General features: G+C 39.8%; 1 protein-coding gene across 2 annotated transcripts in view; it reads left to right on the forward strand.

Moving 5' to 3' along the window:
* PTPRK (protein tyrosine phosphatase receptor type K) overlaps positions 1-22164 on the forward strand; it is a 403942-nt gene that overhangs the window by 312052 nt on the left and 69726 nt on the right. For both annotated transcript variants that reach the window (XM_082047252.1, XM_082047253.1), the window contains exons 9-13: positions 6999-7108; positions 8335-8536; positions 11508-11613; positions 18714-18987; positions 21812-21848. In XM_082047252.1, the coding sequence (XP_081903378.1) occupies positions 6999-7108; positions 8335-8536; positions 11508-11613; positions 18714-18987; positions 21812-21848 (729 nt within the window). The remainder of the gene's footprint in view (positions 1-6998; positions 7109-8334; positions 8537-11507; positions 11614-18713; positions 18988-21811; positions 21849-22164) is intronic.

Consider the following 22164-nt stretch of genomic DNA (forward strand, 5'->3'; position numbering starts at 1 on the left):
TCTGGGGGTGCACACGTGCTGGCAGAGGTGATATTTTGCATTTCGAACAAAGTACAAGAACCAGCAGTGAATTTGTCGCTTAGCATGAATTGGCAGCGTGCACATGTTCTTGGAGCTGCCTGTTTGTGAGGGCACTGCAGGCTCAGAGGGACCCATTTAAGAGCAGTGGATGGTGAATGGGATTAAAACAGATAAATGCTTCCTTAATTTTTAATTGGAAACAGATGCAAAAGGCAGTGGATTAACAGGAATAGTGACATTAGGTCTGAAGGAGCAGCTATGGAGAAAGCAAATCATGAAGCTCAAAGTGTTCAGTGGTGATTTTATAACTAGTAAGGGAGTATGTCAGCTAGCAGCATGCAAGCACCTAATTGAAAAAGATCACTTGGAGTAGGAAAAGTACCCATTCTGGAGCTTAAAGTATACCAAAGCTTTGGTCTGAGCCAAAGGACACATTTGTTGGACACAAACAAGGTCTCCAATTCTTTCAGAGAGTGTGGCTCATCCAGCTCCCTGCGGAGACAGACATCTAGAGCTGTGGTGCAGGGTTAAGGTACCAACTGCCCAACTATTACTCATGCTCCTGGGAAAACTCCAGCAGGCTCCCCTTGCTGGGAAACAGCAGAGAAAGGGAGAAATGTTCTATTTAGAGGACAAATAATTTAAAAATCTAAATATTTAGTGTACTTTCTAAATGTGTGGAAAGGAAGTACTTTTCACCAACTTTGAGGCAGGATTTTATAGAAATAGTTTACGTTTAATATTTTTCTGTGTTTGATAGTAGGGCAATAAGTTGCCTTTATTAAAAAAAAAATAGAATATATATATATTTTTTTCTCCATTCACTATTTGATATGAGAAGTGTTTTTCCTTTGTGCTTTTTCAAGTTGTTCTGGCACCTCAAGAAAATATTGGGGGGTGGAGGGAGGGGAAAGAGGAGGTACAAAATATGCTTTGATCAAAGGGAACAAACAAACAATGTTTCAAGGAGCTTAGGAAAAAACACAGATATAAATTTTATCAGTAGCATTGTAAAACTAACAAAAATAGCCCACCTGGGAGAAAAGTTAATGCAGTGAGATGAGCGAGGTAATATGTCCAGTGCTGCAAAGAAGGGCTGCAAAGATTGTTTGAAATGGCAAACTGTCATGAAAAATGTGTAACTTATCAAGCCAGGTGACATGTGTATGGATGTTGAGTGAATCCGGTGTACTAATCCTGTTGGGAAAAAAATGGCGAATGATCGCAGTTAATAAAGAGAAGCCCATGACTAAAAGATAAAAGTTTAAATGTGAAGTTGTGCATAAATGCCACTGCTATAGGTGTTGACCTCAGTCCTTGACCAAAAAGGGAGACTAGTGACCTATGTGTCATGAGCAGGGGCAAAAATTAGTTTCAGTGCAGTTAAATAAGGGAAGAAGTTCTATGTGTTTAGCAGCAGTGAACTGAAACTGATTATAACCGATAAAAGAAGCCTGGGATAACCTCCTTGTCCTTCAGCTCATGAAAATAACCCCAATTCTTTTTCTCAGATAGCTGGTAAGATTTGCTATTGGTGTATCATTGAGAGAGGAAAAGAAGTGGTCGCAGAAAGACGTGAGCACTTTTTATTAAAGACATCAGAAAAGTTGATGTGTGAGAAAGTGAGAAAAATATTTATATTATTAGCAGAGATTTATTTTAAGCTTACACAACTAACAAAGTAAGCTGTTTTAAGGTGTGACAGAGACTAGAAATACAAGCTAGGGTTTATATTAATAGCTCGGGAAAAATTGACCCTGAAACAGAATTATTTACCTTGGCTGAAACAACTTCCCACTTTCATTTCCTTTAGATACCTAGATTAGAAGCTTTATAGCTGAAAAAGTGATACTGCACATGAAGTTATTTGTAGAAACGCTGTGTTTGACATAATGATGCCTGCAAATAGGCCAGAATTAGCGGCTATTATGGTAGTTTGTAGTGGAGTGAGGGCTCACACCTGTGGTCCCAGGAGTTCCTGTAATTCCCAAGCCATGCACTAGCTGAAAGCACTCTGAGTATTGATTTGCACTTGTAAGGTATGTATGTTAGGTTATTTCACCCTGGCATGGAGAAACATTTCCAAATCCCAGATGTGAGGAGTACTGAATTCAGCATTTGGTGTAAAAAGGTTTAAACGGTATACTGTGTTAGGTGCCTGAGCCCTCAAATTCACCAAATCCACAGCTCATGGATTTAACCCCATTTAATATTCGCACCAATACCTATGGCGAGTGCCACCATTGCTGAGACTGATTAGCTGCTGTTGGCATGGCTAGGAGCTTGTCTGTAAGCATTCGTATTTGCTGTGTTAGTAATTTTATATATACCGGAAGATCTTGTCACTGACGGGAGTGGGTCAGCGCCCACGCAGCCCAGCAGTGGCCCCAGGTGGGTGACACAGACCTGTGCAGGGCTGGGGGTGTTTGCCACATCCTAGGGAGCACAACCCAGTGTCCTCTGCTGTCCCCCACCAGTCTTACTTCTCCAGGAGGACAGATCATTAACTAAAAAGCACATGTGCCGAAGGAGGCTGTTAATATGCAATCAGTTTTCTTCTCAATAGCATTTTCTTCTTCAGTGTAAACGTTGCAACTTGAGCGATTTCCAAATAAGTCATTTTTGTCACTGACTTCAGTGTCAATACTCTTATGGTAAGGACTGGCAATAGCAAGTCTGATTTTTTTTCCTTTTAATTATATAAAATTTGCTTCTCTTTAAGCCTTAGTCTCAAGTTATAAAAAACCATAAAAGTTGAAATGCTAAATCCTTCAGAAAAAAACAAATGGGAAGATGGGCCATTTTTATTGTTTGCAACATATAAACAGTGGAAGAGATTGACTGTCACCATCTCCTGAAAATGAGCATCTACCTTCAGAGAAAGGCTGTAAGTTTGTCGCTGATACATTTTACTTTTTGAGTACCACAAAGGAATTTTCCCCACTACAACTGTGCATATATCTGCAAATAGCCTTTACCATATAGCATAATAATACCCGGTACAGCTTTCATGGAGTTTCATAATCATAAAAATACTCTGTTTACATGCACTCTCGTTATTTTGTAGCAGGAAAACTGAAGCAATATAAATTCATTTTTATAGTGGTTGCTGTCGCTTAATGTGTTTTTCTTCCAGAAGTAATGCATTGTAATATAAATTTCCCGTTAAATTAGTGTAGAACAAGGTTTAAGTGACACTATTTGTGCATCACAATTTATTTGTAACTGCAACATAACTTAATGCAAATATATTGCTCTAAAATGAATTGATCTGATGTCAGATTGATGGTTTGTACTTTTATTGTACATAGCATTTATAATAGTTCACCATCCCAAATGTATATAGAAGAAAAGATTATCAGTTATTCACCCTACAAATATACAGCTTCATTAAAAGGACTCTGGAGATGCATGTAAATCATGAAAGAAGAGGTTGTGATGTTTCTGCTATAAAACCTTGCTGAAATTTCCTTTGAATCTGTTTTATGTTGCTTTTATATACATGTCCGTTTTATGCTTATATACTTTTTAATAGGAAAAATGATAGTTTTTTGTTTAAGTTCAGAATCTCTTCTGAAACCCATACAATTAAACCCACCTAAAGAATTTCACTTCCTTAGATTTCACTTCTTCAGATACGTATAAATCTTGGCTTGTTGGAAGTTTAGCATAGAATAATGAGTGTGAAAGGAAGAGTGTTTACTGTTGTTGTCATTGAGAGATGGTGGGGTCATACTTCACAAGGTCAGCAGGTGGAGAGAAAATCAATGCGACCAGAATCTTTTTAAAGAGAGGGTGTGAAGGCTGAAAGGTCCGAGACCAGCTCCTCTCACAGCTACTTACACTTTATGAATTATCCAGGTACCTGGCCATTGATAGGGAATCTAAAGTAACATACATCCCCTTAATATACACTTGTAATAGTCTTGAGTGTTTTGATATAGTATAGACTATAAGTATGAGGGGAAGAGCGAGAGCTCACATAGGAAGAAGACTGGGAGTTGCGACAGCAGCAAAGAGACGCTGTTGTGGGCAATGGGGCTTCTGGAGGTGCAGCCACAAGCCTGAAAAAAGCCTTTTGGACTGTTTGTGAGGAGGCTTCCGAAAGCTGTTATTAGCATAGGGGGGTGATGTTTACCTGGCTGTTTCTCACTGGAGTCCTGGCCAAATGTTGTACAAAAGGGAGCACAGCTTTGGAAAGGTGAAGTTTAAGGTATTTCTTAATTCTTTAGAGTCATAGGGAAGAGGCAGCAATGGCTGCCTACATGGAAAGATTTAGTTTGAGTCTTCAAAATACTGTTACCAACAGTTACCTTGCTTTTGTTAATTTTTTTGTTTCTTCTTTTTTTTTTTTTTTTTAAATACTTTCAGCCTTTTTAAAAAATATTTGTTTGTAACTAATAACTGACCTGAGTACAAAACCATAAAAAAACAAATGCGGAAGTTAAAGCTTTATTTTAACTAACCTGACCAATAAATCTATGGGCCTGCTCACAGATACTCTGTTATTCAAGGAAATTCCTACTCCTGCTTTTCTCTTTCTACACTTCCCTTTGCCCCTTTGCTAAAGCTGTGCAAATAAAAGACATTTTTATTGTGGTTGAGCTGAAAAAATGAAAGGGAAGAAATAACTTAAGACCCACCTAAACATGTCCTTCAAACTAAAATTATGTTCCTTTTTCTAGGTATTGGAACTTTTATTTGTTTCTTGGTTTTAATTCCAGTTGAGCTCTCAAGTAGTTCAAGCTGTTCCCAAACTTCATTTCTGGTGAATGTGCAGGGGTAGGCGAGGTTTGTGGCAATTACTGTTCTCTTTTTCTAGACACTGTTGCTCTCTTTTATGTTCTGACCTTATTTTTACTGGGATTCCCAGCAAACTGCTCATCACTCTGCTAGCTTCTGTTCTTGTGCCCTTCTCACACCAGTGGTAAGAGGAGCATGAAACTAACTGGGATCATGTAGTTCCAGTCAGTTTAACATTGCTTCAGCTGCCACAAGCAATGAATTTTATATTGCAGGAGAAGAAAACACAGTCATGCGATGTGATGAGCCTGGAGGCTTCTCCCATTTGGGTGTTTAAGCAGAAAATGTAGGAGGCTTTAGTGAGACTGTAGAACTTAGACTCCTGCACCCAGTTTCAATTGTATGTGAAAACAGTTCTTTAAAAGCACCACACAAAAAGTATTTTGCAGGTTTTTGAGCAATTACGTCAGTTTTCTTTTTACCTTGCATGCTTTAAGATGCTTTAATGTCCAATTTCATATTCTGTGTGCGTACCCTGGTGCTATTCTTATGTTCCCTCCCAAGCACAGATATGCATGCACACACAGACACATACATGCACACATGGGCATGTATCTTCCAGGGAAAATGTTGTGTGCATCAGGGTATATTCATACCTCATTCGAGATATAGAGAAGAAAAACAATAGAGTATTCCCATGAAATTAAACACAAAACAAAAAACGCCTACAGCAAGTCTCTGAATACCACAGGGGCTGTCACAGCTTGTCAGGCTTCATCCACTGCCCAGTCTGTATCAGGACCCTGAACCAAAGCAGGAATGTACAATTTTAGTTAAACATCTCCTAAGTCTTTGCTTGACAGATGGATGAACAGTTTCTCTGAATTTCTCATCTATTTACTTGTGGGCTGTTTTGACTCCATTAATTTATTATTAATGTGCCAAATTATGTTGTTTGTGGCAATGGTCAGATCATCATTTATAGGTTCCGTGTAGACTGAAGTAAATCCTACTGTTGACACAAACCACTCACTCCTTGTTGCTGTTAGCACAGTGCTTGGTGCTTCCTTTGATCGAGTGGGTTTTAATTCATTTTTATGCTTTGTAAAACTTCTGTCTGCTTCGATAATTAATACCTGAGAAATGTCATGCATGAGGCTCACTGAAAGTTGCGTTGAAGAAAACAGGCTGATTAAGAAGGGGAGAGAAATATATGCCAATATATTAAATAGGAGTGACATTTTAGCTTGAAAGACTGCAGATTTGGGTAACTTTGGCTTTTTGAGAGGGGAGGTGTTTCTTTGGGTTCAGGGTTTCTTCAAGCACTCTCTTATCCTCATCCCCTTCTTTCAGCATGTATGTATTCAAAACTAGGTGAGCTGCTGTGGTTGAAAAGGAACTGTATGTGTAGGCAAAAATATCTTGTAAGCTGAAATGGGTGATAACAAAGCATTCCTGCCTGGCATTGATGGGATTACCAGGTATTGTGAATCACTCGGGCACAGAGGCCTGAGGTGACACTCGAGATGGGTTATTACACCAGGGATATTGGTTCAGTTTAAAATAAGAAAGTTGGGTCATCTTAGTGTGGTTCATTTCAAAGCTTTGCAAATGCCTCTTGCTGGAAAGATTTGAAGTGAGGACTTTTGATCCCTCCGCAGCACCAGCGCGTCAGTGGCTGGAGGACATGGACACTGAGCTGGTGTGTTTGCCCTGTGCCCAGGCCCCTCTTTAAACGAGGATTTCTTTTAAAACAACAAATCTTAAGAAGGGGTGACTGAAAACTATTTTGTAAGCATTTCTCTGATTTGGAAGAAGGGGTATTACGTAGGCTTTTCTTTGCCTTTGATTTCTCTTTTTAAAAGGATTTTAAAACCGTGTAGTCCTTGTCCTAAGATACGCTTATTATAGAGTTCAGTGATGTTCCCTGAAGTCATAATCTAGTTTGAACTGTTTCCCCTGGCTATACTACGAGACAATTTGACTTTGCATGAAGTTTTGAAAACCATATGTGGGGATAACGTTTCAACTTCATGCTGTCTCTGCACTGCGAATGACAAAATACACTTTGAAGTGCCTTTTTTTTTGCTCTCTACTGCTGCCTTTTGCGTGCAAATGAATATTAATAAAAACAGACCTGCGCTCACTTTTGGTTTTAATAGGATGCTCTATCATCTCTTTAATTTGTCTGTCTCTTGAATTTCCTATTTTTAAAAGTTTTATTTTGTTTGTAGTGCCAGGCCCTATACCTGCCAAGTCGGTGAAAGGAACTCCTTTTGAAGATAAGATCTTTCTCAACTGGAAGGAACCTATGGATCCAAATGGCATCATTACACAGTATGAGGTAATCATTAAACAGCAAACAAGCACAGGACAGGGCTAGGAAAGTACAGCAAGATGGTGCCTGATGGTGGGTGTTTATGCTCTGTAGGCAGCTATTCAATTATTTGCTGTTTTAATTTACAGAATACTGGATTTTGTGTAGTGATTGAATATTAAAAAAATCATAATTATGGTGCATATGTTGTTAGTTGGTTGGCTCTGTGAAATGGCTTTGGCATGTGAGTATAACAATATTACAGGCCTCATGGGAGGTGCCAGTTTTAGAAATCTTGTATCATCACTGTGCATCCTTCCAGAGCCATGACAGCCATGATCTGTGAGATCTTCGTTGTTGGAAGAGAAGGTTATAGGAAAAGTAAGATGATTATTAATGTTGGAGCAATGTTTATTACCTTTGTCTTATCTTTAGAAATCACCCTTCAAGAAAACCTCCATATATATTCCAAAGAGCAGGTAACATATGAGCCTTCTGGGCACCTCCCCAGTAGGTTGGCAGGCAACACCAGCTGATTAGAGGAAGAAATACCATCCTCTCCAGCATTCCTTTTTTAAAGGAACAGAGGATATAATTTTGTGTACTACTGAGTTACAGGAAGAAGACCAACCAACTAACCAAACAAAATCCCTTAAATCTGTTTGTTTTTCTATTTAATGCTAACAAATTTCTTTAGGTAGCCCTGGTGCGCAGCTCAGCCCCACTCAGCTGCTTGCTTACTCCCACACAGTGGGATGGGAGAGAATCAGAAGGGCTGAAGTGCAAGCTTTTGTGTTCTAATCACAAAATCACAAATCCAAAACACAGCACCATATAAGCTGCTATGAAAAAAAACCAGCTTCATCCCAGTCAAAATGAGTACATTAAGATATCATTGATGGCTTTAAATATATTAGCTTGGTTTGGACAGCATTTAAATATGATTATTGGACGAGGAGAGGGAAATGTATTACAGGAAGTGAAAAATAAAGGGCTTTTGTGGAGGTGGGGAGATGGTGGAGGTGTCCTAACTTAACTGTAATGGTGAAATTTTCCATACATGAACTAAAATCACAAAGAGAGATAAAGGCACCTGCATAGCCTACAATAATAGGCTTCAGTTCCTCATGGTACTCAATGTATCTGGGTAGCTAGATGAGCCTGTGTCTCTTGTTTCCTTTCCAGCCAAGCAAACCTAATCCCCTTGGGCCAAAACCAGTGACAATTGTTAAAAACAATAATTGTTTTCACAGGTCAGCTATAGCAGTATACGGTCATTTGATCCTGCAGTCCCAGTTGCGGGACCTCCGCAAACCGTGTCGAAGTTGTGGAACAGCACACACCACGTCTTCTCACACTTGCATCCTGGTACTACTTACCAGTTCTTTATACGTGCGAGCACCGTCAAAGGATTTGGACCAGCAACCACAATCAATGTAACAACCAACATCTCAGGTAAAAACAAACCCTCCCCCAAAAGTCCTATCATATTGTGAAACTATATTACTGAAAATGTTTTGGGGCATATTTGCCACAAACAGTAGCATAATTCCAAGGATAATCCTTGCATGAGGTGGAAATTGCACACTTGTAGTTGTCAACTGTTTGATTTTGTGTAATCTTGTACTTTAATCTAAGGATTTTAAAGTGCTGTATAAACCTTAACTAATTAAACCTTTCAGCACTCCATAGGTCACTAAGTACTATATTTGTTTTGCAGATTAGTAAAGTCAGATGCAGAAAATTAATTGACTTACTCAAGGTGACACCACTTAGAAGCACACAGCTATAACAGAGTTGGGGTGCTTGGGAGGAAGCGTGAATTTCTTTTGCCAAATTCATATATGTCTGCTTCTTCGTGCCTTTATTCACTTGCTGTGATGCACCAAGATTGACTCTATTAATCTGCAAACTCTAGAAGAAAGTAACATCAAATGGAATGCTGCACTATTTTTATTTTCTCAAATTTCAGTATTATTCTCAAAAAAATAAGATAGTAGCTTGTGTAGGTGAGAAGAGAAGTCAGTGCTATATCTAGAGAGACTTGATTTTATGACATAGCAACTTCAGGTCTTGGCGGAGATCAAAGAAGTCAGTCATTTAGAAATGTAAACAGCACAAAGCAGGCTATTCTCATTATCTACCATAATTAAACTTATTTTGTCCTGTAAAGGGAGGTTAATAATGTATTGGAATGCACATACCATTTCTGTAGGAAAGTACTCACGTAGTTTCCTCACCCAGTTCCCAAAAATGTGAGCACATTCAAGTCAGAGCTCCTTGAATTATGTAGAAGTGAAATGCTGTAGTCATCGTTAATTGCAACAATTTGTTGAATTCCATCCCAGCACATAAGTACTAGCACTCCTGATACTCCAGCCCCTTCAAAAAAACACAAGTGACCAAACCACCAAAAAACAAGCAACATATTCTGTTCTGTTTATGTAGCAATTAGGTGGTTTGGAAGTCTAATATTTTAGTTGGGTTCTTTTAAGGTCCTTGTGTTTCTTCACAATGAATTCTAGTTCATAAATTTTCAGGGATAATGGTGGTGTAGTACTTGAATACTTGTCTCCTCCTTTTAGGAGAAAGGAAAAAAAAAAAAGGGTGTAACTGTAATATCTTACTCTGATGTCTGTCCCCCAGATGCTTCAGTATTTTGAGAAATAAGCACCTCAACAAGTTTGAATTATTTAGGGCTGCAGTGTGTTCAGGCTTCTTCAGATGTGCACTCTTTTTGCACCCAGAAATGTTGTGAGTTTTGTCCAGAATCCAGACTACCACACTCTCTAGACATTTTATGGGACCGTTAGCTAGCAAAACATGGTTAACACTAGGAAAGCTTAAAGACAGGCTGTGACACCCTTTATATCTCAGTTTCAATCTGTTTTTTTTTCACCTTGCTTTATGCTGAACTGTTGTCCAGTTTCACTCTGTGTAACTGATACATTTTATGAAGCAATGCATATGTTTCTGGAAATGCTAGCTTTATTTTAATAAGAAGTGAAAATATTCCTTTTAACCAAGCTTACAAGTGGTTGCCATGATCCTAATGAACATAATGTAAATAGTAATTTATAAGTGAACATTAAATGAGCATTGTTTCTATAAAACCATATTTCATTAAATAAGAGCTGGTTTTGTGTTCATCTAGGATCTGGGACTAATGAAGCAAGGCTTTTAATCTTTTGGTGCTCCTCTATCGATACATAATCTTAAAATTATTATGACTTAAATGATTGACATACTTCTAGGAAACATCTTTTTAGTGAAAGCTCATCATACAGGCATCACTGACAATTTTATAAAGCTACAGCCATGTTTTTAAAAAACATGCAGGTAGTTTTTAAGCTTGTTAAAGATTAGTAATTAATTGAAATCTGTTACTTTCTGAATCACAGAAAATCCTGTTTCAGTCCTTGCACTCAAGCTGAAGTCAACAACAGTATTAGCAGCGAGGGCTGCAACAGGCTTGTGCGGAAGATTAAAGTTAGATGGCTGAAGTGATCCCCAACACCAGCCATCCAACCCACAGCAGATATTACTGCCACAATGGCCTGGCAGCCAGTCCATTAGTGAATCAGTTCCTGAACTGCTTCTGGTTTTGACTTTGTTTTTTCTTAATATCCTGGGCTGAAAACTACACTGATTCAGAAACTGACCCATGAACAGCTTAGCTGTTGACTGTTAGAAATAGAAGGAGAAATGGGCATGGGAACAGACTCCTCCGTCCAGTTCTAGTGCACAGATGCATGTCTGTCCAAGCCCAGTTTTCCTGCAGCCTGGTTGATATTGATGTGGTCACAGAATGGTTGGGGTTGGAAGGGACCTCTGGAGATCATCTAGTCCAACCCACCTGCTAAAACAGGTTCACCCAGAGCAGATCACACAGGAAGGTGTCCAGATGGGTTTTGAATGTCTCCGGAGGAGGAAACTCCACAACCTCTCTGGGCAGCCGGTTAATGATTCCTGATCTTTAAGAGGAAGTGTGAAAGGCTCCTAAATTGCTAGAGGAGGAAAAAGAGAGGTGCTAGAGGTGGGTCTTCAAGATGGTGAATATAGTTGTTTGTAAGAAAGTTGTTTGTAGAAAGAGCGAGGCCAAAATGGGATTTTGTAGTCTTAGTGTTTCTTGCCAGTCACCTTCTCCCTCTCTTACTGTCTTTCTTGAATAAACTTGTTTAACTAGATAGGTATAATGATTTGATGGGGAGCAGTTACAGATGAGGCTCTCAATTGTTGGTGAAGTGCCATTTATGCTCTAGTAGAAGCTTATGTCTGACTGGAAAATCATTAAAAGAGAGTCACATAGCTGATGAAGATCGTAGCTTTGTACTGTATTGCAAGCATCCACAATCTCATGAAAATTAAAATTTTTTTTTCACTGATTTGTTTCTCATTCTTTTCCTTCCCACTCAACATTAATCAGCTCCCACTTTACCAGACTATGAAGGAGTCGATGCATCTCTCAATGAAACTGCTACGACAATAACTGTACTCTTGAGACCGGCACAAGCCAAAGGTGCACCTATCAGGTAAAAAAAAAAAACACGAACACAAACCCCAGTTTATTATGTGCAATCTTGTGGCTCATAAAGCTGTTTATTTCCCAGTAATATTCATTTGATGATGCTGTTGTTTTTCTTAGCTAGACTGAGCTTGCCAATAGATCTGTAATTAATAAGATTTTTTTTTTAAACATAGTCATGACCTGAATCAACCAGCTGTCTGTCCTGCTTGATTTAGGGTCCCCAGGACCACCTCCTGTCTATTATAATTTCATCTTCCTTTCTCACAGTTTCTCAGAAATACAAGGTTGAAAGGTGTTTGTCAGAAAGTGGATTTGAAAGTAACACCTCCTTCCCAGTGCTTCATATCAGCTACTCTATAGCATGTATATATGATTGGAAAATTGGAAACTCAGAGGAAATGGGAGGATAATAGTGATGAATACAAACTATTTGACCTTTTTCGTCTCAGAGTGCTTCTTACTAGAAATCACATAGCAAGCTATTAAATTTTATTTGGCATGTCCCATAATCATATTAAAATGTCTCATTTATGTTAACTTTGAGGGGTCTTTCCCTTTGTGCTGTCTATTGAGAGAGAATTTAATTCTATTTTAAAAGATTAGTCGACATCTTGCTCTTCTAGTTGTTAGTGCAAAAATTTTGTGATATTATTTGATTCCATTTGTGTTTTACTGATGTGGCTGTATCAGCAACATTCAGGGACAGGGCTGACTAATTGGAGGTTAATTAGCTACTGAACATCAGAACCTTTTCATGCACTTACCCTTGTGACATTTTAGAGAAATATGGGCTAACACGTTTCATTCCGTGTTACATTAAGTCGGTCACTGTGGCTGAGCTGATGTTGAGTAACATGCTGGAGCCCTAAAACCAGGAAAATTAACTGTTTCTTAAGTCTGTTTCCATTAAGTATAATGTATGTTTTATTTGGATGTTGTGAGGATGAGCTACGCACCTATAAGCATTTTTATATGCTTATCATATGGTCACCCTTACGATATGATCAAGTTATTTATTTATATTCTGTCATGGAAGATAATTCAGATTCACCCCCTTTACAGGAGATATTGATGTGTTATATTCAGAAATAAAATTGTAGCCCCACACTGAAAGATTGCCCTGGAGCAAACCTAGGATTTTTTGGGATGTGAAGAATGATGACATGTATAGGACTACATTCAGTACAGTACTTGGATTCCTAAAGCAGGGTTTTCATTGAATTGATACAGTAGAAACCAGACCTGTGATCTGAAAATGCCCCCAAGTTATTCAGGTGCTTAAACTGACTATACACCTTTGTGGGGGCTTTTAAAGCCTTCCAGGTGTCCTGCTGCTGCCCATAGCCAAAGCTGTCTCTGTCTGACAAATGTGGTATCTCCCTCTCATCTAACCCATGTCAAATCCTTTCAGTTTTGCTTCTGGTCACCCGAGGGGGCTGATGCATGGGCTTGTCCAGAGGATCCCTGCCAGGATCCTGCGTAGGATCCCTGCCAGGCACCGCTGGGCTCTGCTGATGGTGCTGCTCGTCTTCTCTGCACCAGCTGGTCTGTGGCATGGTTGTGCAGACAGCAGCGGGCTCCCGCCTTTGGTCCCAGCACTCACCCTGCGGGGGGTCTATTTTGCATCCTGGGTTTCTCTCCTTGAGGGTTTCATTGTGTGAACTGGTAGCACGATGGGATATGGGCAGAGGGTTACTTGGACCTATCTTGGAGAGCTCTGGTTTCTCTGCACTGTACTGGCAGGCGATAACTCGCCGCAGAGTAAACCTGCACCACACCACCTCACATTTAGTATCTCAGTTCTCCTTGCAGCATCCTCAGTCCTGTGGTGTGAGCTTGTCACTGTGGCCTATGAAGGTGGCAAAAGGGATCTATTCACTGAATGTTCACAGATCGTTTGGTAGGGACAGTTCGATAGAGTATTATTAACTGTTGTTTCAGTATGTTCTCAAAAAAACCTGTATCTTTCTTCCTGTCCCCCATCTTCCCTCTCCACTTTAAATAATTTCTAAAACCTAAGAGGGTACACTACATTTCTAACATCAGGAGGCCAAAGAAATATGACTTCCACCGTTACTGGAGACCTAGGCTTTATTTTTGAAACAAAACAGATATTTTATTTCTTACTTTGAAAGAGGAGCATTCTTCAGGGGAATGCAGAAGACATGGTCCCATTCCCTTTCCCGAAGTTATGCATATTGCAGTCAGGTGTGTTTCAGCAGCTTCTTAGTAGGGGAGATAAATGTCACACACTGAAATTCTGAATTGATTCAATGCATTTCACTGAACTTCATAATGTGTTTTACTGAAGCTTCACACCATCCACACTGCAGTTGTGTTTCCACTACAAGCTGGCTTACTGCCATAATGAGTGTTACTAGATAGGTGGGAAAAAATGCATCACCGTGCCTGCAGCTGTGATTGAGTAGAAAGGACTCAAATGCTGTTCTTTAGCCTGATACTGAAGAATACAGCTGACATTTTGAAAAGGTTTGTTTGTACCCAGTCTTTTAATCCCTGGAGCTATAGATGGTCAAAAGATCATTTTGTTTAATAGCAGGAGGTCCATGTTTTAAAAAAAAAATAAAATAGAAAACTGGAAAAAAAAAGCGTAGTCTGATATTCTTTTGCTTTTACAAACAAAATTATACTATCATCAGATTTTATTGTATTTCAGCCTCTCCATCAGCACAGCCCCCCAGGAAAGAGATGTTCCTTAACTCAAGTGTGCAGCTGTCAATCATTTCTTTAAGACACTACATGCCATAGTCATCACAGTTTAAACATGACTCTAATCATATCTTCCCTGTCAAGTGTTATCGTGTAATTCTAGCATTCTTTATGGCCTTCTGAAGTTTTAAACCCAATTACAAACTAGAAATGCAGAGGGAGACAGGGCTGGATGGCTCAGGCTCACTGTGCAGCACATACCGCTTCACCATCAATCTCATGGATGAGATCCCAGTCAGTTGCATCAGTGGTGCTTCAGTGATTCATGTGAAGACGTGATTTGTCACTGTAGTTTTTTCTGAAGGATCCTAACTGAGCACCAGCAAAACAATCATTTGTTTTGAAATCTGACTGCAGACGAGGATTACAAAGAGCATGTATCAGAATCAGCACAGATGTCTTTTTAACAATGAAATTTCTTTATTTGATTGGTAAAGTGTTTTTCTTGTACCTCCATATGCAGAATCAGGTTGTTTTCATTTTGCAGCAGGGCTAATTAAGTGGACCATGGCGGGGAGGTGCCAAAACTTAGTTGTCAGTTGGATTTTCAAGAGCCGGTGCTGTACCTTGGGCTGTCAGTCAGTCTGGCACCTGGCAAAGAGGAGGATGCCGTGTCTCCATAAGGTGCACAGAATGAAATCTCTAGCTGGTGTTAAAGCCTCGTCAGAATTGGGCTGAAGTATGAACAACATGTTCACCACTGCCTTACCTCTTTAGGAGCCTGGATTTTTAGGGAGGAGTGAAAAGGAAGATCTGTTGACAGAGGCTTCCTTTGGCTGTTTGTAATCATCTTGGTCAATAGGGAGGAACTGTGCGGGTTTTCCGAAGTAAAAAAAAAAAAAGGTTTTGACATTAAAAAAACCAAAAACTTTTCATGCAAAATCTCAGCTGAGAAGCTCTTCGCTTGCTATATTTTCAACACTTTCTCTGCTTACCTGGCTGTCTCAGACAACTGTTTGGCCTTTATGATCTCAGTGACTTACATAGCAGGTTCCAAAATTCCTGTTACTGAGAATAGTTCAGAATTTATTTCAGTCATCAGAAAGAAGGAATATTGTCATCTGGGTTTTCCACTTCTCCCTCTATATTTCTCTCTTTTGTTTCTTCTTTGCTGTATGGGAAAAATGGAATAAAAATTGTTAATGTAGGAATTCCATCAGCTTCAGTCACAAGAAGGCTCTCTCAGTAATTGAATTCCTACCATTACACAAAAAACGGGTAGAAAACATAAGTGGAGCTAGGATTAGTAATATGTAAAAATGCAAGGAAAAGCAGAGTACATAGCCTTTAACCTTTCACTTATAGCCTGATATCAGACCACATTTGCAGTGAGTGAACACTCTACTTTTGAAGTTGCAAATTTAACTTTGGCTTCTTTTTTTTCCACATCTTACAGCAGGGTATCCTTTCCAAACACTGTTATGTGGATAGAGAGTAGCAGTGCTGCTTTGGAGCCACTATAGGGTCTAGTAAATGGGTTTAAACAGATGGTATCACAAAGGGCCCAGAGGTAAATGACTGTATTCCTCCGTGTCTTGTTAGCCTGTAATGTTCCATGAGAAATATGGCCAGATTCCCTTTCCAAAGAGGACAGGCACATCTTTTATTTAAAAAATACTTTGTGGAGGGGAAAAAAAAATATAATTAAAAAGAAAGCCCTGTTGGAGACTTTTAAGGCTTTCTGTCATTTGCTATTCGTTCTTTAACTAAAAGTAATTGTGTAAGTGCAGATGGCTACACTGTGTATATCTAGTTCTTATTTTCCACATTTTGTAGCTTTTCAGATGTAGGGGCCTCAAAAGCATTGTTTTTGGAAGCGTATTTTATTTGAGACCATACTTTTGCAAATTATTTGACATTTTTTCAGAACATTCACTTTTTATTGTGATCTCATGCTTGAAATTTTGCCATACCTTTTGTGTCAGATTCAAAAATTACTGCATATTTTTAAAGAATGCTATTAAAAGGGACTTAACCTAACATTTAACTTAATATCAAATACTCATGCCCTTCATCTTTAATTCTTTTGTTTGTTTCAGTCTTCAAAGAGACTTCCTCCTTAAAAAGGATACGCACCTTAAAAAAAAATAAATAATTATGCCTTATTTACCCCTTAGTCTTTAAAACGGGTTGGGGAAAAAGGATTTAATTTGGAAACGGTGGCAGATCTCAGCTTCTGAGCTGCGTGATGAACCAGAGTGTTCCAGAGGGTGGTTGCTTCCATCAGGTGCTGATGTTGCATGGTCCTTCTGCTGCCCCTGCTGGCTTTCTCCCGGTGTCACAGGTGACAAGTTTCCTGCCCTCCGGGTACTTGAGGGAGCGGAGCTTGTGTGGGTCCCAGCCCGCTGGCAGCTGATGAGAGCCAGGCTGGAGAAGGGAAGGAGCAGAGACGTGATGTCCATGTTCCCAGGACTTTCCAGTTGGTTGGCTGCCCAAGTTGGGAGTGATGGTGTTAACCCTGCCTGGGTCCAGGGCCATGCCAGGGAGGAGATGAACACCAGTAGCCATTTCTTCCCTTGAGATATTATTAAAAAAAAAATTACGTCCTGTCAGGTTTGTAAAACAGCAATGCTTTTAGGTTTTGGGGTGGTTTTTTTGTTTGTTTGTGGATTTTTTGGTGGTGTTTCTTTGTTTGTTTTTTTTTTTTCCTATTAATAGTACATTATTTTTGAACCATAAATAAATATTCTGGGGGCACAGAGCTCTTCTGGAAGTGATTTGCTGGTGCAGGCTGCATTAACTGGACAGTGTTAGCACAGAATTTACCACAAAGGTGATTTATAACCACATTTGGTTCACAGTTTATGAGAAACAGAGATCCCTAGAAATAACTCACCCTTTTTTTGTTTATGTTCTTTTTGCACACAGTTTCAAAAATGAGGTGACTTTTTATATTCCTCTTGGTCATTTTGAAAGGGAAGACTCTTTCCTCCTTAATTTTTTAGGTGCTAGGAAAAGGGGATGCTAATTTCTTCTTTCAGCTCAGGAAAGACATTAAACTAATTTCTTATTTTTTCTTTTCTCCTTTCTTCAGTTCTCCAGTATCATACTTTATCTCTGCCACTACACTTATTGGGTTTTCTGGGCAGGAGTAGCCGAGTAAATTGACAAAATAATTTAATGCTACCCCATAAGTTCTGAAATGAGAAGGATTGTCTTTGCCTTTCAGAGTCCCGCAGCAATGTAGTGACGCTTCCAGAACTCTGTTCAATTTTACTTTTTCTGAAAGAAAGCTTTAAAGCAAAACTAAGACAGGCAATTCTGCCGATTTAATTGAATAGCTTCAGGTCTTGTCTACATGCTTAGGCGTATTTTCTTACTAATCCTTCATAAGATCCTCAAATGTATCTGCATATAAATGGGAAATTGTGTGTATTATGTATATGTGTGTGTGTATATGCATATGCCTACATATAGTTCCTAAAATCCAACAAATTATTTTTTTTTCTTTGTTTTTCTTATAAACTGAAGAATTGCTTCCTTCTCTCAGTATGTAAGTTCTGTACTTCTGCACAGCAGAGGAAGCTGCTAATGAGTTGGTAACATCCTGCGGTTAGGTAGTTTCCCTAAAGGAGAAAGTATTATAATTACCTGTTCTATTTTGAGCAGGTGATTTTGAAAAGTGACCAAGCCATGGACGGTTTCAGGAGAGGTAGCGGAAGGTTGGGATGGCATTTTAATAGGCCAAATGCCATCTGCTTTGGCAATTTGTAACATTTTATCATTGACAACTATAGAGGAATGAGGCAGTGTATTTTGGTGGAAGGGACAGATTTCTGTCCATCTGTGCTTGTATTACAGCATGTCAGTTGTACTTTAGATCTGCATAGCTCTGAGCCAAGATCGGAGCCACAGCAAGGTCAAGAGGTTGGAGAAGCCTGTCAGCACATTCCGTCTCTAATGATATGACAACTGCAAATTGGTGCTTCAAGCACAGCCTGGAGGCAGTCATTATGTTGGGCCTTGAAGCTCAGCTTTCTCTAATATAATTTCAAGGGAAAACGCTAACTTCATATGCTTCTGATTAGCCAAGAGTTTAATCTATTGTAGTTTAAAGTCAGATTCATTCCTGTGTTTCTTCGAAAGAAAATAAATAAATCATTGTTATGAGGTCATGTATAGATTTGTGTTGGTTTTTTTCCCTGACAAAACCCAGGTGCTTCTTCTTTCCAGTGGCTGAATTAGATAGCTTTGCTATTTTTCAAGCCTTTATTTCTTCTCTGCATCCATGCATCTACTGTCTTTCCCATTTTTATTTTCTTTGTTTTCTTTTTAAGTTTACAGAAAGCAACTGGTTTCATATTTTTATGATACTAGCCATTTGACCCTAGCAGGTGACCTTAAAGAAATGCTGGTCTTTCTCTGTTTCACTAGTGCTTATCAGATCGTTGTTGAGGAGCTGCACCCTCATCGAACAAAGCGAGAAACGGGTGCCATGGAGTGCTACCAAATCCCCGTCACCTATCAGACCGCTCTTAGCGGAGGGTCACCATATTACTTCGCTGCTGAGCTGCCCCCGGGAAACCTGCCGGAGCCAGCCCCCTTTACCGTGGGTGACAACAGGACTTACCAGGGTTTCTGGAACCCGCCACTGGCTCCTCGGAAAGGCTACAACATCTATTTCCAGGCCATGAGCAGCGTTGAGAAGGTAAGTGCCAAACGCCCCTTTTTCCTGGAAGGGGTCAAAGACATGCCCATGGTGACAGTTAGGACTGTCGGAGTTGGACATAGTAGGTGTTGGCAGTGGTGCTGCTGTAATCCCTTCCGTGCTGTGAGAGCATGGCAATGTGCCATACACATTTCACACCACGCTTGTAACTGCTACTAGGCGAGAGTTTAATACATCTTGTAGTAATCATCTCAGCGAAGTCATTTCAGTGCTGTGACTCTGCCTTCTCAGTAAATAACATCCACAGCCTTTTCCCCAATTCTCAGTACTCGCACACCTCAGAAGATTAAGTTACTGCAGGATAAACAGAATGCGGGCTGCTCAGGGGACCGGTAAAATGTCACAAACTTTTTGAGGCTCTCGCACTAAACGTCAAATGAAAAGTAAAAAAATGTTTGAGCAAAAGTAACCTATGATTCTATGATAACCGCAGGCCCACCGTGTGTTTTCTAGAACCCCTTCTGACAAGGTGCACTTGAGGCTTCCTCCACTGCTGTGCAGTAGTAAGAGTATGGCTTTCACTAGTCTTCATTTTCTCCTTGGTATTTCATTTTTAACTCTGTCTCTGAGGGGTTCTGCTGGCTCTGGATATGTATGGAAGGGGAGGGAGGTTCCAGGTGGGAAGAGCAAGCATGGCTCTGCAAAGCCCCAATACTGTCGCTCTTGAATGGTTTTTCCTCCCATAAATGAAAAATGGGGGAGGGGAAGATGATCAGTGAGGAGGGAAAACATGGTAGGCACAGAAGGTTCAGATATTTAAAAATTTAATTTTTTTATTTAGAGTTTAGAAAACTGAAGGAAATTGCTATATTATATCCATAATTGCCTCCATAGGAAGTGTCCAGGCAGGTCAGAAAGGATCTACCCCATAGCCAGATCAGTAGCTGCTGTGACCCACCAGAGCCATCAGAAAGGAGCAGAAGCCATGTTTAACCTCCCATTTGTCTCTGTGGTGACTAAACAAATCCTAGCTAACAGGAGGCCTTACGCTGGAGCCTTTTGAAGCAAATCTCACCTTATACCTATGGTTATGAAAATTGCATATGCATCGAGTCAGAGTGGGGACAAAACAGGAGCTAGTGAAACTGTACTGGAGCTGCTTGAGAACTGGATGCTTTTTCTGATGGGAGGGACTGTTTCTTCTCTCTAGTTCTTATTTATAGAGCTGTATGAAGCAAACAAAGCAAAATAAAGGTAACTGCCAGTCACTCATTCATATTTCCCTCGTCTGCTACATATATTCCCTTTGCTTTTGTTGGCTTCCAGCTGATTAAATTGTAAGAAAATTTGTTTCATTCCCAAAAAGAAATAAATGGGAGGGAAAAATAAAACAAAAATATTAAACACAAAAATAGATCTTTATTTTGGCTTGTACATTTTGACAGATAAGTAAAACATGAGGGAAGAACACATTTTTTACTTGATTACAGTTTGTGAGAGAGTTTTAAATGGTTCCTAGGAGGATTGGGGGGAGGTCTTGCGGAGATTGCACTGCATTCTGCCAGGACAGAGACCTAGTGGTTGTAAGATAACCTCTGAGCTGCGCAATATTTAAACAGGTGCTTTACTGTAAACCAGTGGGATCACCAAAATAGTCAAGGGGAAGTACAGTACTCTCTGAACTACACTGTAGGGTTGGGACGAGGGTTATCCTGTGATCCTCACAGACATTCTGAACAGAAGTGGACAAGTAAATCCAGTGACTGGGGAGAATGCTAATTAGGTACGATTATGTTGATAAACTTTGTGGGGCTTTCATTTACATTGGAAAGTTGTCTTTACTATAAGCCTCAAGCCATGGCTTTGCTCATTCTTTACAAGCTGTGTTTACAAAGCAGCATCAACATATTTTACCTGTTGCTCAGGAATCTTCAAGAGGAGAGAGATCCCAGGGGCTGTATTCGGAGATGGAGTGCTGGGGGGGTGCAGGATCAGAGGGAGTATATTTTGTGGAATGAAACTGTCATTATTATATTTTCTAATTACATGCTAATATTGTTTAGAGTGATCTAATAGAGCAGCAGCTGCATCCTCTCACGCAACCTTATGCTATTTCAGTATGTTTGCCTATAAAGTGACTGCACATTGTACAAAGAGGTCAGAAAACCCATTTATGACTGACCCTCGTCTGTTCAAGTTGTCCAAACTGTGCATAACCAAGTCATTTCTCTGTTCATTTGTTTCAATTGCTGATGAAACTTCTGAGGCAAAGGGCAGGTTGGGAAGTGAAATAAAGAAAGATGGTCTTTGCATGTGCAACTTCTTTTGAAGCACATCACTGTCAAATCACTGTCTTTCCTGGGCAGATTATATAGGTTGTAGATTAACTGTGTCATATGTGAAGAAATACGTGGGCTGCCTCTGTGCTCATTCCACACTCAGAAGCATGAGGGAGCTCACTGCTGACATGCTTCAGGTTACTCCACTCAAGACCATCAGGATGTGGACAGAAAAGTTAGTTTGAACACAGTGCTGAACAAAAAAGTACCTTCTTTGCTGTGTGGTGCTGTTGCAGGTGAACGCTGGCTCAGGATTTGAATAATCTGACATGTGGCTACATCTGTGCTGTCCTGTACCTTTTCTCCCACTCGTTATCATGGAAAGTACAGGCCAATATCTGGGTTTCATCCAGCTTTTTGTAAAGGCAAATTCACTCAGCCTTGTGCCCTGCTAAGCCCAGAGCCCTGAGCCACCTTGTTGGGTTACCCCAGCTGATCAGCAGATCTAGGATGAATTTGTGGAGTTGGGAAGGCGAGAAAAAGCAACCTGATCTGACTTATCTTTACCTTTCCATCCTCAACAGGAAACCAAAACGCAGTGTGTTCGAATAGCTACAAAAGGTAAGAACTTCGTCCCTCCACACAAAGTACCTTTTTTAATGGAATGTGGCATTTCTGTTAAATGTTTGAACCAAAGCCAGTACTGTCCCTCTCTTTCGAGCCACTTGATTGTCATATAATGTAATGGGCTGTTGCTTCTTATTCTTTGATATTGTGATGAGAGAATACTGTTCTAGCAATACTCAGAATTTAGACAAAATAAGCACTCCTTTTTTTTCCCCTGCCTCTGGTTTTCAAGATCTGCTTTTAGGCTGCTGGAGCATTGCAGGCGGCAGATAGATGGACTGGAGACTAGAAAGCGCATTTGGTTAAACTG

Source organism: Streptopelia decaocto, assembly GCF_964273445.1.
Source record: "Streptopelia decaocto genome assembly, chromosome: 3".
In the NCBI taxonomy this organism is placed as follows: Eukaryota; Metazoa; Chordata; class Aves; order Columbiformes; family Columbidae; genus Streptopelia; species Streptopelia decaocto.